This window comes from Mobula hypostoma, chromosome 4, assembly GCF_963921235.1.
Source record: "Mobula hypostoma chromosome 4, sMobHyp1.1, whole genome shotgun sequence".
NCBI lineage: Eukaryota > Metazoa > Chordata > Chondrichthyes > Myliobatiformes > Myliobatidae > Mobula > Mobula hypostoma.
The window spans coordinates 35,910,685-35,929,108 of record NC_086100.1 but is presented as its reverse complement, the minus strand read 5'-3'; the positions used below and the strand labels follow the sequence as shown (position 1 = coordinate 35,929,108).

General features: G+C 41.9%; 1 protein-coding gene across 1 annotated transcript in view; it reads left to right on the top strand.

The window, feature by feature from the left end:
• Positions 1 to 18,424, top strand: part of LOC134345926 (mucin-2-like) — a 187,269-nt gene that overhangs the window by 46,150 nt on the left and 122,695 nt on the right. The window contains exon 2 of the mRNA XM_063047278.1: positions 4,665 to 4,802. Coding sequence (XP_062903348.1) covers positions 4,665 to 4,802 — 138 coding nt within the window. The remainder of the gene's footprint in view (positions 1 to 4,664; positions 4,803 to 18,424) is intronic.

Here is an 18,424-nt window from a genome sequence, read left to right as displayed (position 1 = left end):
TTTCATGGATGTTTGCGAAGAAAAAGCATTTCAGGATGTATATTGTATACATTTCTCCGACATTAAATTTGACCTTTGAACCTTCACAAATACAAGCAAGCATGGAAAAGTTATGGGAGGTGGGTGGATAATCTACATAAAAATAACAATTCTTTACCCTAATCCAACAGGGAGCATCAATATTAGCTATACTGTGTGTCCTAAATGATAGAGATTATTGGGAATGTGGTGCACTTTTCTGTAATGTGTTTGGGGCTGACACAGTGATCTGGTGCTTTTGCCAACTTCAAGGGAACTCGGCATGGTTGAGGTTTGATTTTTATTGCTATTTTGCATGATTTTGATCAAGGCGGACTGGCTCTGCTAATTGACCTGAACTGAACATTCCTATCCTGTTCAAAGTCTCTGTGGTTTGATGTATAATATTCTGCGTGTTGCTCTTTGCACGGTGTTCTTTTATTTTGTACATTGAGTGTTTGATCTTTTCTTTTAATGGATTCCATGGTGTTTCTTTCTTTTGTGGCTGTCTGCGGGAAGATGAATCTCAGGCTTGTATACACCATACATACTTTGATAATAAATGATCTTTGACTTTGAATTTGACTTCTTTACTCATGATGATAAAGCCCAAAATAACCCCGAGAACTAGCATCTCATCTTTAGACCTGGCACATCACACTCTTCAGGACCTAGTGCAGGATTCTGGAATTTCAGGCATGTAGCCTTTAGAGTTTGCATCTGTACTGAGACATCCCAGAGCCTCATCTTGGCCTCTCTGACCACATCTCCGTAACGTCAATCCCAGCATACCGACTGCTGCTGAAAATGAAGAAACAGGTCAAGAGGACCACACAGTATTGGCCAATGAGGTCATCTCTATGCTTCAGGACTGTTTTGACTGGACTAACTGGCAGGTGTTCAAGGAAGTTGCCACAGATGAAGAACACACAGGGCTTGAGGAATCTGTCACTGGCTACATCAGTGAGTGTGTAGACGATATTGGTACTGCAAGAGTGGTCATCTCTCAGCCCAAACAGAAGCCCTAGCTGAATTCAGAGATGTGCTTCCTGCTAAAAGCCCGGGACACTGCCTTCAAATCTGGAGATCGAGCGGCTCTCTGAGAAGCTAGGAGAAATCTCATCTTAGACACTAAGAGGGCAAAGACTGCCTACACACAAAAACTTCAGGAATACCTGTCCGGTAATGATCCCTGGTGTATATGGCTGGGCATCAAGGCATTACTGAATGTACAAGGAAAAATAGCTCCACTGTACCAGTGATGCCTCTCTCCTTGTCCCTGATCCTTTAAACAACTTTCACGCTTAGAGGCATGCAACACAACGCCAGCCACAAGAGTTATCCTCCTCCCAGGTGAGCAGCCACTGTCTGTAACAGCAGCAGATAGGTGAAGGACACTGCAGAGAGGCAGCCCCTGTGAGGTGACCGGGCCAGACAGCATCCCAGGCAGAGTACTCAGGCAGTGTGCACATCAGCTCACTGACGTCTTCATGGACATCTTCAGCATTTCACTCACTCAGGCTGCTATCCACACATCCTTCAAACCAGCCACCATCATCCCTGTGCCAAAGAACACCATCAGAACGAAATGACGATCACCCAGTGGCACTGATGCCATTCATAATGAAGTCCTCGGAACGGCTGGTAATAGCTCTTATCAAAAGCTCCATTCCTTCCACACCGGACCCTCGCCGATAAGCTTACCAACAGAACCACTCTACAACAGATACCATAGCATCTGTCATTCACCTGCCTCTGACACACCTAGAAAATGAGAACGCTTCTGTCAGAAACACAAGAGGTCCTGCAGATGCTGGAAATCCAGAGCAACACACACTAAATGCTGGAGAAAATCAGCAGGTCAGGCAGCATCTATAGAAATGAATAAACAGTCAATGTTTCAGGCCAAGAACCTTCATCAGGTCTGGAAAGGGATAGTGAAAATACCAGAATAAGGTGGTGGGTGGAAGTAAAGGAGTTCAAGCTAGAATGTATGGGTAAAGGTGTGTCGTTGGGAGGGGGGGGGAGGTGAACGAAACAAGAAGCTGTGTGCATTACTTTCTGTCTGTCAGAATGCTGTTTCTGGCTTCAAGTTCTACATTTAACATCATTGTCCCCCAGACCTTGATGAACAAATTCCTCCTCCTCAGTCTAAATACACAACCGTGCAACTGGATAACTGGATGTTGGACTTCATAACCAACAGACCTCGGATGGGCAGAATGCACAACCACTCCTCTGTTCCTACTATCTTAAAACTTGGGTGTGTCCCAGGGTTGTGTGCTGAGCCCATTTCTGTACACACTGCTCACACAACTGCATGACCAAACACTGTCAAGTTTGCCAACGATGATGAGACAGCCTACAGAGAGGAGGTAGAAGAGCTTGAAGCTTGGTTCCAGGAAAATAACCCCTTCCACAATGCCAACAAGACAAAGGATTTGGTGATTGACTTCAGGAGAACTTGCACCACTCACACTCCTCTTTACATCGGCAGCACAGCAGTGGAAAATGCAAGCGGTTTCAAACTCCTGGGAGTGCACATCTCTTACGATCTCTCATGGTCCGAATACACATCCTCCGCAGTCAAGAAAGCTCACCAATGCCTCTGCATTCTGAGGAGGCTGAAGAGAGCTGGACTATGCACATTATATTCATGTCTTCCTACAGATGCGCATTAGAGTGTTCTGACAATCTGTGTCACTGCACGGTACAGAAACTGCACTGCGGCAGTCAGGAAAGCCCTACGAGTAGTCAAAACTGCCTAATGCATCACTGGCACCAGCCTACCTGCCATCAAGGACATGTATACAGAAAGGCACCAGAAGAGGGCCAGTAACAGCAAGAAACAGCTCACCCACCCTGCTCACGGACAGGTTGTCCCTCTCCCATCAGAGAGGAGGCTATGTAGCATCCGCGCCAGAACCACCAGATTCAAAAACAGTGACGTTTCCCCAAGTAGTAAGGCTGATCAACACCTCCACCCCCTAACCCACCCATCCACACCCCCCACTACCACATCATTTCCTGTCAGTCACTGTATGTACAGGCCCTGCTGTACCTGGCGTCACTTTATGGGCATACAATCAATGTGTAAAAGCTACCTTATGTAGTTATCATTATTGTGTTCTTTATCTTAGTGTTTTTTTCTGCTACATCAGATCTGGAATAACAATTATTTTGTTTTCCTTTACACTCGTGTGCTGGAAATGATATTAAACGATCTTGAATCTAGTTCTGATGATCAATCTGAAATACTAACTCCGCTCTTCACAGATGCAGCCTACTGCTGAATGGTTCTAGTATTCTGTTTTTTTTATATAAGTGTAATACGAGGTTTAAGACCATGCATTATTTTATTAATAGACTTATGCGGTTGGGTATTTTATTTTCTGCAGATTTTCTCAATGCACTAATTTTTTTTTTAAATTACATTATACAATCAAGTACTTCACTTTTGCTGTTTAAAATAAAAATTCAGTTAATTAAGTTAGGCTTGTTGAATTAGGCAATAGGATGTGTCTTGGGAAATTCTAACAAGAGCATGGGGAAAAAGAATGGGGAGGCACTTTCTAGAGAGAGTAGGTGGTAAGTGGGAAGTGGTAGTTCTCCTGGAATGTACTGCCAAGGGTGATGGTAGAAGCAGATATGATAGCAATGTTTAAGATTCATTTAAATCGGTGCATGATCAGGCAGGGAAGAGGGGGATACAAGATGTGTGCAGGCTGATAAGATTTGCTTACATTGGCATCTTAATTGGCACTGACATGATGGGCAGAAGGGCCTATTCCTGTATTGTACTGTTCTATGTACAATGTGTACCGTCATGTAAATTCTAGATTGTTTAGGTCAATGTGGTAATCTCTGCTTAAAGGAACACCACCACCCTCATCACCACCACTTCATCACAAGAATCAATCCCAAAATGAATACCTTTACTCCCTCAATTGCAATTAGAATTTCTTAAATTAATCCAGTTGCAATCTCATCATACAAAAATTATAAAATTCCACAAAGATAGTTTGTTCGACAAGCTACCTTAATTGCTTTCAACATCGTGGTACAGGGAGGCACAGTGGTGCTGTCCATTGACTCAGGTTCAGTCCTGATCAGGGCTGCTGCCTTTGTGGAATCTACCCGAGATTGCACAGGCTTCCTCCAAGTAGTCAGGCTTCCAGAAGACATGTAGGTTAGTGGAGTGATTGGCCACTGTAGATTATCCCTGGTGTGTATGTGATAGAACCTGGGAAGAGTTGATGAGAATATGGGAAGAGTATTTTTTAAAAATGGACCAATGTAGTAATTGACTCAAATGATTGATAGAAGTCTCTTCCTCCTCTCATAGAAGTCTCTTCCTATGAGAGAGCATAGAGGAATTTCAGACACATTCTACGTTTTTTTTGGCATGTGCCTGCATACGTGCCAGTCTGTGCGTGCGCATGTACATGTCTAACAGGCCCTTCAGACACATTCTATAATCTTACTGTAGTTACAATTGCATAAACAACGCTAACAACCATTTGTAGATGAAAATGTTGGTTTCAAATATGCATTGTTTATCTCATTGATACTTAACCTAAGTAAAATAGGACAATTCATTTGAATGTAGATTACATACAGAGTCTGAATAATTTATATTTCTGCAGAACTAACTGGATCCTCTACAACTAGTTCAGCCATTCAGTCTTCATCCAGTTCTGAAGCAACCAACACAACACTATTAACAGCTATAGAGAGCTCCACTCCATCGACGACTGAATTAACAACTACAGCTACAATAAACAGTAAGCAAGAAAAATTGTCTTATTATTTACTGGTTGATCTGGGATTTTACAAAAAAGCAAGAGCAGAAATTTACTCAGTAATAAGACAAAATCAATATGCATTTTGTGTATTCCTTTGCATTAACTTTGAGAACATGAAATACAAGTAATTATACATGAGAGAATACTTGTTAATATTATAATATGAAGATATCATCTCTTGTAGTCAGTTTTTATCTGTTCAAAAAGGTCTCAGAGTTGTTAAGCAGTTCTGCAAGGATACAGGGCCTTCAGTTTAACTAGTTCATACTGACCATGTCTACCTGTGACACTGCTTTCAACCAACTGTGCACTTGCCCTCTGTACTCTTGGTTCCATTAAAGTCCATTCATAGTATATATACCATGTACCATAGTATTGGTACTGTGGTTCTTAAAACAGTAATTGTAACTCCCCATGAAATTGTGACTGTATTTCTAGCAATTGCCTGAACAAATCATCAAGTTATACAGCACAGAAACAGGCTCTTCGGCCCAATGATCCATGCTGACTAAGCTACTCCTATTTGCCTGTGTTTGGTCTATATCCCTACAAACCTCTCCTGTCTATGCACCTGTTCAGGTGTCTGAAATGTAAATATACCTGTCTTAATCACTTCCTCTGGCAGCTTATTCCATAGACAAACACTCTTTGGCTGAAAACGTTGCCCTTAGGATTTGTATTAAATCCCTGTCCTCTTACCCTATATACCTATGTTAGTGTCATCTGCAAGCTTATTAACTATGCCCTGTAATTCTCATGCAATTCATTGAAAATGATGATTAAAAAAAATAACCCTTGCAGTGAACACAGAAAACATGACAAGTCGCAAGCTTTCATTACAAAAAAACAACCTTCTACCATCACCCTTTGCTTCCTACCAACACGCTAACTGTTCATGCGGTTATCTAGCTATCCCTACCGTCACCCTCTTCTTCCTACCAACACACCAACTGTTCATGCAATTATCGAGATATCGCTGCATCCCATGTGGCTTGACTTACCATGGCAGCCTACCACGGTTAGCCATAGCAAAGGCCTTTCTAGTCTCTATAGACTAAGTCTATCACCCTGCTCTCATTGAGTGTTTTAGTGTCCTTTTCAAGGACCTCCATGAAATCCACGAGGCATCATCTCCCACAGTCAAAGGTGTGCTGACTCTCCAAAATTATACCAAATGCATATTTGAGCTATCCCTCAGAATTTCTTCTGGTGACTTCTTGTAAATACCTGATTATTTGCTTTCATATATTTTAAGATGTCCAGTACCTCACCTCTGTAATGGAAACCACTATTAAAACATTCCCATTAACTAATTGAAGTCTTCATGTCTTTCTCCATGGTTAAAAACAAGGAAATATATTTATTGAGGGATTTGTTCATCTCCTGTAGCTCCACACAAAGATGTCCACTTTGGTCTTGAGTCAGAGGAAGGTCCTATTCTGTCCCTGGTTACTCTTTTCTCTTAAATATGCTTAAGAAATTCTTTGGATTCTCCTTAATCTACTTTGCCAAAGCTATCTCATACCCCCTTTTTGCCCATCTAATTTCCTTCTCAAATTTACTCCTGCATGCCCCATATCATCTAGGGATTCTCCTAATCCCAGTTGCCTCAATATCCCTTATCATCCAGGGTTACCTATTCTTCCCAGTCTTGCCCTTCACTTTACCAGCAATGTGGAGACTATGAACTCCTGTTATCTCACTCATGAACACCTCTCACTTGCCATACATCTCTTTGCCCACAGATCCTCCTTCAGTAAATCCTGTCTAATGCCTAAATTTGCCTTGCCCTAATTTCGAACATTAACTTGTGGAACAGATATTTGTGGAACTTAACTTGTGGAACTTCCACAAGTTAATATATATATATATATTTTTTTGCTTTAGGAAATTTTCCTGAACACATTTAACTTTCCCAAACACACTTAACTGAGATCTCATGCTACAGCAGTCCCAGTCTATATTTTTGAAGCTAAAGTCCCAACTATGGCACTATTATTCCAGCAATTGTCTGTAGTCTCCCTGCACATTTGTTCCCCTCATTCCCGTTGACTATTTGGGGGCCTACAGTGCAATCCCACAAAGTAATTATCCTTTTTTTTTAAATCACTTCCACCTATAAAGCCTCCCTGGATGATCCCTCCATGATTTCATCTCAAATTACTGCTGTGATGTTCTCCTTAATCAGAAATGCAACACCCCTTCACTCTTTCCAAATATAGTGCTGGTTAGAGGGAAAGTGCAGTACAGGCAGATAAATAAATAAAGTGTAAGGCAATTATAAAGTAGACGGAGAGTTCAAGAGCTTATCTGTGTCATACATGTGGTCTGTTCAAGAGTCCTATAACAGTGGAATAGAAACTGCCCGTGTGTCTGGTGGTAATTATTCTCACACTTTTATGTATTCTGTCCACTGGTGTAGACGGGGAATATACTGCACCCTACAGCCTCTCGAAGCACTTGATAATGGTGGGGGTTAGAGCCACCGAGTGATAACACTGAGGCACATTACCTTATTTACCTCTGGCAGCAGAATGATAGACATCTTCATAGTCATCCATCAAATTCAAACCAACATCAAAAGTGGAAATTGTCTGCTTCTATTGCAAATTCTGCTGATCCAACTATTCTTGTTTCCATCATTCCGATGACTAGTACTGCTGTACGTCCATTTATTTCTTCTGACCCTGCAAGTAATATTATACAGCTATTGTGTTTCATCTACACTACACTCATCTACTCTTATTAATGTTATACAGCTGACAGATACACCTTATACAAATTCTCTTGATGCAAACAAACTTGAATAAAACCATGATCCAACGATTTGGATTATGGAATAGATGGCTTTGTGGCTAAGTTTGCTGACGATACGAAGATAGGTGGAGGGGCCGGTAGTGCTGAGGAAACGGAGAGTCTGCAGAGAGACTTGGATAGATTGGAAGAATGGGCAGAGAAGTGGCAAATGAAGTACAATGTTGGAAAGTGTATGGTTATGCACTTTGGCAGAAAAAATAAACGGGCAGACTATTATTTAAATGGGGAAAGAATTCAAAGTTCTGAGATGCAACGGGACTTGGGAGTCCTCGTACAGGATTCCCTTAAAGTTAACCTCCAGGTTGAGTCGGTAGTGAAGAAGGCGAATGCAATGTTGGCATTCATTTCTAGAGGAATAGAGTATAGGAGCAAGGATGTGATGTTGAGGCTCTATAAGGCGCTGGTGAGACCTCACTTGGAGTACTGTGGGCAGTTTTGGTCTCCTTATTTAAGAAAGGATGTGCTGACGTTGGAGAGGGTACAGAGAAGATTCACTAGAATGATTCCGGGAATGAGAGGCTTAACATATGAGGAACGTTTGTCCGCTCTTGGACTGTATCCTTGGAGTTTAGAAGAATGAGGGGAGACCTCATAGAAACATTTCGAATGTTAAAAGGCATGGACAGAGTGGATGTGGCAAAGTTGTTTCCCATGATGGGGGAGTCTAGTATGAGAGGGCATGACTTCAGGATTGAAGGGCACCCTTTCAGAACAGAAATGCGAAAAAAATTTTTTAGTCAGAGGGTGGAGAATCTATGGAATTTGTTGCCATGGGCAGCAGTGGAGGCCAAGTCATTGGGTGTATTTAAGGCAGAGATTGATAGGTATCTGAGTAGCCAGGGCATCAAAGGTTATGGTGAGAAGGCGGGGCAGTGGGACTAAATAGGATAAAATGGATCAGCTCATGATAAAATGGCGGAGCAGACGATGGGCCGAATGGCCTACTTCTGCTCCTTTGTCTTATGGTCTTTTGAAAAGCCTTTACTTCAGAAATCAGTGTTTCCTAGTGCTTGATAACATATTGTGAGTCAGCAAGAAACAAATCGTTTAGTATGATTATACATTCCACCCTAAGCATCTGTGATTATACACAGCTACAGAGACAATGTCAACTACTCCTGCTCCTAGAACTTTATCATCAGTTTCATCAACAAATGTAGCAGCAACTGCTACAGAGGCAACAGGTACAACACCAGACCCAACAACACAGATAACACCCCTAGAAGTCTAAGTAGACAACGCTATGCCCATGGCAATGACCATTGTATTACATATTGTTGTGCAAGTATAAACAAAGTAACCAATCAGTACGTTGAAACTCCTGATATTTGAAGAGAAGCAAACCTCTAGTTTCTTGCATCACAGTGTTACTAATGATAGCTTCTCTCAATAACTCTGAGAGAACTCTGAGAATTATGTACTGTGCATTAAGGGGAAAGGAGGGAGTTGCATATAACAGCCATTCTGACTGTTTGAACTTTTCTATGCACCTGCAACAATTTCTCTCCATTCATCATCACCATATGAAAACACAAAATTCTTCTTTTCGAACAATCAGAAATGAGTCAGAAAGTGCATTTTGCAGTGCATGATTACTTTTTCATCGAAATTGAGAAAGGTTATGTTGCATTGTAACAACCAGATGGACAGAATTTGTTGAGGGGAATAGGCAGGTGATACTTTTGGTTAGGATGCTTCGTCTAGAATGTTATTTCCACCAGCTGCTTGAAGTTTTGCTCCAAATGCCAGCATTCATGTTCTCTTGTGTGTCATTTCCTTTCTGATTATTTAACTTTGAAAGTAACACAGATTAATATTGGTGGCACAAATGCCATTTGGAAAGCAAGTTGTGCCACAATTCAGTTGCAGGATGTGGGCATCGCCAGCTAAGCCAGCATATATTACCCATCTCTAGTTGCCATTGAGAAGGAGATGAGGAGCTGCCTTCTTGAACTGCTGCAGTCCCGGGGTGTAGGTACTCACGTACTGTTTCTAACATTCCTGTCACAACTAGTACAGTACTACAGCTTGTTTGCCTATTGATCATCTACTGATACGACTATGTATTACGCACCTATTGCTGTTTCATCAATTCCATTTTCAGCTGCTTCTACTTCTGCTACATCTCCAAAAGGTACGACATGCCCATTTTCCCTAGTGCTAACAATTCTGCATAGAATGAAAAAATCCATGACTCCAGAAATCATCGGTTCTGCGAAAGTTCTACTATTCATTGCTTGCTTACATATTGTGTGTGAACAAGAACAAAGCTATTTTCTTAATATTCTTTGACTCTGAGTGTCTGCTTGAATGCAGCTACAACTACAGTGACGATTACAACTTTGACAACAGTACAGTCATCAACTACAGCAACATCCACTTTTGAGACAACAAATACATCACCATCAGCCTCACTGACACAGAGTGGACTTATTGTGATTGTACGTTTCACCGTGAGAATCTGTGATTCAATGCAGCTACAATTTAGAGATGACTACAACTCCTCCACCATCTACTACAGAGGCGACAAGCACATTAACATCAGCCTCAGTGACACAGAGCTCGACGACACATCTAACATTGAAACAAATCCATTTACTACAACTGCTTGCAACTTCACAGTACAAGAATTGCTCCCTTTTATGATTTGATCTCTCCTCTTGATTTCCTCATCCACAACATCATCTGAGGAATCCACAGTTTTTGTATCTCCATTGATTCCTTTCTTTTCAGCCTTCTGTTCATCCAGCATGACTTTGGTCTTTGCATTTACTCTTATAAGCAGCTTTTCATCTCCCATTGGAAGCTCATGCAGTAACCTTAAAGCATGCAGAGCAGTCTTTAGTTCTTTATACTCACAAAAGCCAAACGCTTGCAACTTTCCTGAAGATTATTATACTCTCTTGCAGGTTAAAACCAAGCCAGGTTTCACAAGTAACTACCTGATTAACATATCAGAGGCTTTCTCAGATATATTGCCTACAAAAACTGTTGTACTTGGACCATTGGTTTCATCGCTTTCATGTTCCCTCTGAGCAGCATGGTTCTTTCTTGGTCCAGTACTCATTCCAACCAGAGGTACAGAAGTTGGCACCAACACCTCTTTGTCTTCTCTTTGTCCTATTATTCAGCATGAAAGTAGTAGTGGCATCATCCCATACCTTTCTTGATTTGCTTTCAGTTGGCTTTATTGCAGGGGACGTGTCATGCAACTGGTGGATGGATTTCCAATGAAGTTGTATTTGTCTTAGCCAAGCACCCCTCCATAATGCTGGTCCTTCCATTTTAACCACATAAAAACTCAATATGGCTTGCTGGTTGTTGTATTTCACTGTCACAAATGTCATTCTCATAGGTGTTATCATTTCTTCAGAAAAAGTTCTTAGTTGGATAACTGCAAGCTTCATTTTAGTATCTTTGAAATGCTATTCAAACTCATTTTCTGGAATGACTGAAACAGCTGAAGCTGTGTCCAATTCCATTTTAATGAATCTGCTGTTCACTTCTGGTCTAGTCCGTATTGTTTTCACAGTGTGAATCTCAAGTGCACCCAGTTCTGTGTCACATTCATCATTATCTAATTGTTCATCAACAACATGCAGACTAGTGCTCTATTTGAAGCTGCAACTTGAACGTTTAACTTTCTTTTGTCTGTGCAGTCAAGTTATTTTTGTCTGCCTGACATACTTTTTGTATGTGTCCTTTTTTTGCATCTTCTGCAAGGTTTGCCTTTAAATTTGCATATGTTTGAAGTATGTGAGCTCCTGCCACAACGGTAACATAATTTGTTCAGCCAGGCCAGTTTCTGTTTAGACTTTGCAATTTTGTCCATGCTCATTTTCATTCCTGACTGCAACTCAATCGCATCTCTGTCTGCAATCTCCATTGAAATAGTGCCTTCCACTGCTCAGCTGTGCTTCAGTTGGGAGCCATTTTTGATTGCTTTCTTTTAAAATTCCACAATCTAAATGATCTCTCAGTGCATAATTAAGCCCATTACCAAACTGGCAATGCTCAGACAAGTTCTTCAGTTCAGCCACGAATGCTGAAACAGACTCCGCTTCTTTTTGATTCTGCTTACAAAACCTAAAGCATTCTGCAACAATGTCTTTGGTTCTAAGTGTTCCTCTGTTACTTTGACAAGAGCAGCAAAGCTAATTTCTGATGGTTCGGTTGGAGCAATCAAACTTCAGAGCAAACTGTATGCCTCTAAACCCAATGAAATGAGCAAAATTAGCACCAGCTACTCATTTGCTATTTTGTTTGCTTCAAAGTACTGTTGAAAGTACTCTTCAAAGTACTCTTTGATCCTGCTTTTGCCAACACACAGGCAGAAGCTGAAACAAGAGGCAGCCAGAGTTAAAACTGTCCACTGTTGGTCCGATCAATCTGTCTCCATGCTGCAGGACTGCTTCAATGACGTCGACTGGAATGTCTTCCATGATGAGCTTGTCTCCGAGGTCATGGATGGAGTCACATGCTTTATCCGGAAGGGCATCGATGTTGTTCCCCAGAAGTCGGTCATGGTCTTACAGAATCAGGAACCCTGGATAAATAGTTTCATGCGACACAGTGCTTACACTGCTAGCAATCAGCAGGAGCTCAAGAAAAGCAGCTACAATCTGCGTAGTTATCAAGGCTGCGAAACAACAATACAGGGACAAGATTGAGTCATGATTCACAATGAATAGCACATGTGACTTGTGGTGAGGGTTGTATACAATCACAGACTTCAAAGCCAAACGTAGTTGTGCCACCAACATCGCGACCTCTCTCCCAGATGAGCTCAATCGCTTTTACACTTGATTTGATGTTGCTAACTCTGAGCCTCCGAGGAAAGCTAGCGCTACAACCTGCAACCTGGTTATCTCTGAGGCTGAGGTATGCAGATGTTTCCAATGAGTGGACAGACACAAGGCTGAGGGACCGGATGGCATCCCAAGGTGAATACTCACAATGTGCACAGCAGAACTGGCAGGTGTGTTTACAGACATTTTTTATCTCCCCCTCTCTCAGTGTAGAGTGCCCTCCTGCTTCAAATTATCCCTGAACCAAAAAGACCTAGGTAACATGCCTGAACGACTGGCGTCCTGTTGCACTCACCTCAATAATAAGCAAATGCTTTAAGATGATGGTCAAGGACCACATCTGCAGCTTGCTACCACTTAAACTGGACCCCCTATGATTCACCTACTGACACAACCAATTGACAGGTGACGCAATAGCCACTGCTCTAGATACCGCCCTTACACATCTGGAGAAGAAGGATGCTTATGTGAGAATGATGTTCTTGGACTACCGATCAGCTTTCAACACCATAATTCCCTCCAGGCTCAACAGGAAACTCAGAGACCTTGGCCTTCACCCTGCCTTCAATTAGTTAACCAATCTTCTATCCATTCTAATACATCACCCCCAACTCTATGCATCCTTATCTAATGGAAAATTCTTTTATGTGGTACCTTACTGAATGCCTTCTGGAAAACCAAGTAAATAATGTCCATCTGTTCCCCTCTATCCACTGCACTCGTTATATCCTCAAAGAACTCAAGTAATTTTGTCAAACAGGACCTACCTTTGCTGAGCCAATGTTGCGTATGCCTGATGGATCTATATCTTTCCAAATGTCTCGCTATTTCATTTTGAGTGATAGCTTTAAACATTTTCCCAACTACAGATGTTCAACTAACTGGCCAAGAGTTAGCTGCCTTTTGTCTACATTCTTTTTTGAACAATGGCATGACATTTGCCATCTTCCAGTCTGCTGGGACCTGCCCAGAGCCCAGAGAATTTTGGTAAATCATCACCATGGCCTCTACTATAACTTCTGCCATTTCTTTCAGTACACTGCGATGCATTCCATCAGGACCAGGGGACATATCTATCTTCAGGCCCACAGGTTTGTTCAGTACTACCTTTTCAGTGATAGCTATTGTATTGAGGTCCTAATGTTTTCTGCTGTACTGAAACCAAGACAGGAAATGTATTATTCACATTGTCACTTAACCAGCATTTGCTCTGGAGACCAGACAGTAAACAGTACAGGTCAAGATTCTTCATTTGAACTGAAGGGAGCTGAGGGGAGAAAGTCATTTCCTCTAGGTACAGATTGAACATCCATCATATCTTCTGTCACCTTTCCTTTCTCATTCTTACCTTTATGAGTAACACAGGTCAATTCTAGCAGCACTGATGATTCATGTGGAAGGAAAAATTTAGCTGACAGATGAGAACCTGACAAGAATAGGCTAGAATGCAAACGAGAGAGCAATCATAATTGCAATTGCAGACTGAACCAAAGTTAAGTTGATGATTGAGCACCGAACCTGAGTTCAGATGCTCTTTGGCACAGATGAAAGAGTGGCTGAGGAGATGGTGCAGGGGGCAGTGTTTCAAGATTTTAGATGATTGTAACTTTTTCTTTGGAATGGGTGACCTGAACAACTGGGACGGGTTGCACCTAAACAGGAGGGGAACCAATATCCTGGGAGGGACGTTTGCTAATGCTATTGGGGAGGGTTTAAACTACATTTGCAGGGCAGTGGGAACTGAAGGGAAGAGGCAAAGAATGTGATAGTTGGTGCACAAGTAGAGACAGCTTGTAGGAAGTTTGTGAGGAAGGATAGGCAGATGACAGAGCAAAAAAGCACCCAAACATATGGTTTGAGATGCGTCTATTTTAATGCAAGGGGTATCATAAACAAGGCGGACAAAATTAGAGCATGGAACTATGATTTTGTGGCCATTACAGAGAATTGGATGTCTCAGGGGCAGGAATGGCTGCTGAGAGAGCTGGGGTTTGGGTGTTTCAAAAAGGAGAGGGAGGCGGCATGTGGCACTGCTAATCAGGGATAGTATCACAGCTTCAGAAAAGGAGGAAGTGATGGAGGAATTGTCTACTGAGTCATTATGGGTGCAAGTCAGAAACAGGAAGGGGGCAGTAACTGCACTGGCTGTTTTTCATAGACCCCTCAATGGTAAAAGAAACAACGAGGAGCAGATGGGGATGCAGATTCTGGAACAGTGCAATAATAATAGGGTTGTTGTGATGGGAGATTTTAACTTTCCTGATATTGACTGGCGTCTCCTTAGAGCAAGCAGTTTGGATGGGGTGCAGTTTGTTAGGTTTGTTCAGGAAGGTTTCCTGAAATAATGTGTAGATAAGCCAACTAGAGGAAAGGCTGTACTTGATTTGGTATTGGGGGAAATGAACTTGGTCAGGTGTAAGATCTCTTGGTGGGTGAACTTTTTGGAGGTAGCGATCACAATTCTATCTCCTTTACCATAGTGTTGGAGAGGGATAGGAGCAGACAATTTGGGGGAACATTTAATTGGGGTAAGTGGAAATATGCAGAAACTTGGGAGCATAATTTGGGAACAGGTGCTCTCAGGAAAATGTGGCAAATGTTCAGGGAACATTAGCATGGTGTTCTGTATAGATATGTTCCATTGAGGCAGGGAAAGAATGGTAGAGTTAAAGAACCACGGTGTACAAAGTATGTGGAAAATGTAGTTGAGAAGAAAAGAAAATCTTATGAAAGATTCAAGAAACTAGGTACTGTTAGAGCTCCAGAAAATTCCAAGGTTGCTAGGATGGAGGTTAAGAATGAAATTAGGAGTGCTAGAAGGGGCCATGACAAGGCCTTGTGAGCAGGATTGAAGAAAACCCCAAGACAATCTAGAAGTATGTGAAGAGCAAGAGGATGAACCGTGTGAGAATAGGACCAATCAGGTATGATAGTGGTAATGTGTGCATGGAGATGGAGGAGGCAGTGGAGGTACTTAATGAATACTTTGCTTCAGTATTCACCGGGGAAAAGGACCTTGGCAATTATGGGGATAACTTGCAGCGGATTGAAACACTTGAGCATATAGACATTAAGAAAGAGGATGTGCTGGATAAATTGAAAAACACTAAGTTAGATAAGTCGCCACCACCGGACAAGATATACCCCAGGCTACTGTGAGAAGTGAAGGGGGAGATTTCTGAGCCTCTGGCAATGATCTTTGCATCATCAATAGGGATGGGAGAAATACCAAGGATTGGAGGGTTACAAACATTGTTCCTTTGTTCAAGAAAGGGAGCAGAGATAACCCAGGAAATTATAGACTATTGAGCCTTACTTCAGTGGTGGGCAAGTTGTTGGAGAAGATCCTGAGAGGCAGGATTTATGAGCATTTGTAGGAGACACAATTTGATTAGGGATAGTCAGCATGGCATAGTCAAGGGCAGGTTGTGCCTTATGAACCTGACTGAATTCTTTGAGGATGTAACAAAACACATTGAAGGTAGAGCAGTGGATGTGGTGTATATGGTTTTCAATATGGCATTTGATAGAGTTCCCCATGCAAGATTCATTCAGAAAGTAAGGAGGCCTGGGATCCAAGGAGACCTTGCTTTGTGGATCCAGAATTGGCTTGCCCACAGAAGGTGAAGGGTGGTTGTAGATGGTTTGTATTCTGCATGGAGGCCAGTAACCAGTGGTGTTCTGCAGGGATCTGTTCTGCGATCCCTCCTCTTTGTGATTTTTGTAAATGACCTGGAGAGGAAGTAAAAGGGTATACTTACAAGTTTGCTGATGAGACAAAAGTTGGAGGTGTTGTGGATAGTCTGGAAGTTTATCAGAGGTTACAGTGGGACATCGATAGGATGCAGAACTGGGCTGAGGAGTGGCAGATGGAGTTCAACCCAGATAAGTATGAAGTTGTTCATTTTGGTAAGTCAAATTTGAAGGCAGAATATAATATTAATGGTGAGACTCTTGGCATTATGGAAGATCAGAGAGATCTTTGGGTCCATGTCCATAGGACATTTGAAGCTGCTGCGCAGGGTCATAGCGTTGTTACGAAGGCGTATGGTGTGCTGGCCTTCATTGACCGTGGGATTGAGTTCAAGAGCTGTGAGGTAATGTTACAGCTATATAAGACCTTAATTTGAACCCAGTTGGAGCACTGTTTTCATTTCTGGTCAACTCACTACAGAAAGGATGTGGATGTTATAGAAATGGTGCAGAGCAGATTCACAAGGATGTTGCCTCGATTGGAGAGCATTGGCTTATGAGAATAGGTTGAGTGAACTTGGCCTTGGAGTGATGGAGGATGAGAGGTGACCTGATAGAGGTGTATAAGATGATGTGATGTATTGATTGTGTGGATAGCCAGAGGCTTTTCCCAGGGCTGAAATTGCAAACACCAGGGGGCATAGTTTTAAGGTGCTTGGCAGTAGATACAGAGGGGATATCAAGGCTAAGTTATTCACACAATGGTAGGTGTGTGGAATGCACTGCCAGAGAAGGGAGAAGAGGCGGATGAAGTAGGGTGTGTTTAGAGATTCTTAGATAGGTGGAGCTTAGGAAAATGGAGCGCTATGCAGTAGGGAAATTCTAAGCAGTTTCTTGCGAAGGCTACATGGCCGGCACAACATTGTGGACTGAAAGGCCTGTAATGTGCTGTAGATTTCTGCGTTATTTATATATCCAAATCTTGGCAGCTAATCATGGCTGCTGAATAGCTTTGCAGGCTTGAAACCTTAAAGGGACCTCGCCAGTGATGGACACTCCGGAGAATCGGAACATCTAAAACCCGGAGTATGGTGAGGTTGGATGCACACTGTAACAGCGTGAAGAAGAAATGATGGTATTTGTTTAATGATTTCTTAGACTTTAAGTGTCTCTGTTTGATTGGAGCTACAATAGAGCCTACTACAACTCCTCCTGCTACTACAACTTCATCAGCATTACCAACCACTTCAGGGACAACAAGCACATCAATGCCAACCTCAGCAACACAGAGCTTGACTACAGGTATAACAAGTGAATCAAGTACACTGATAACAACTGCTCGAAACTCCACACCAGATCACTAAGTATCCAAGGCTCTGTCCATGGCAATGTGCATTGTATTTCGCATTGTTCTGTAAACAAAGTGGAGTGAATCTCATTACATCATTAGTAGAGTGGCAATAACTGGCTTGAATGAAGGAGAGATAAACTCAGAATTCATTGATGGAATCGTTTAACTTCAGCGACAGAACACGTGGAGAGAGATCTGTGAATGATTCGTGTCCATGTCCTGCAGTCTGAGACAATCTTATAATTCCTGCAATTGCAGTGCCTCCTGTAACAGAATTAGCCTCCAATGCACTTACCATTAACGCTCCGGTATAGCAACTATTCCTGTTATAACTATTGCTGTTGCAATTTCTGCTGTTTCAAACTCCATTCACATCAGATTTAGAATCAGAAGCAGAATCAGGTTTAATATCACTGGCATTACTCATGAAAATTATTGTTTTATGGTGGCAGTTTCAAGCCTTCCAGTGTTAACTGAGAAAATCCTTTCTATCAATAATTTCTATAATTCTCTTGCCTGTGTCGTATGAGTGAAGTGGAAGAAATCTTTACAATTTACTGTGACACCTTATTCCAAGTGTTAAGGTTTTTAAGGGAGCTACAACCATTCCTCCAACTGCGTCTGTGTGAATTATCACAGCTATGAAATCCATTGGTTGTTCGACAACCATAGAATTAGCCAGAAATGGCATTTTGCAATTCGTGTTTTCTTCTGTGTTGAAAGCGAGACAGGATATGTATCATTAACATTGTCACTCAACCAACTTTTGTTCTGGTGACCAAACAGTAAACAGTACAGGTCAAGATGCTTCATCTGAGCTGAAAAGAGCTGGGGGGAGAAACACTGTTCCTGCCAAATGTTTGATGTCTTGCTGTAGATTCAATATCCATCGTCTCTTGCGTCACATTTCCTTTCTCATTGTTACCTTTGAT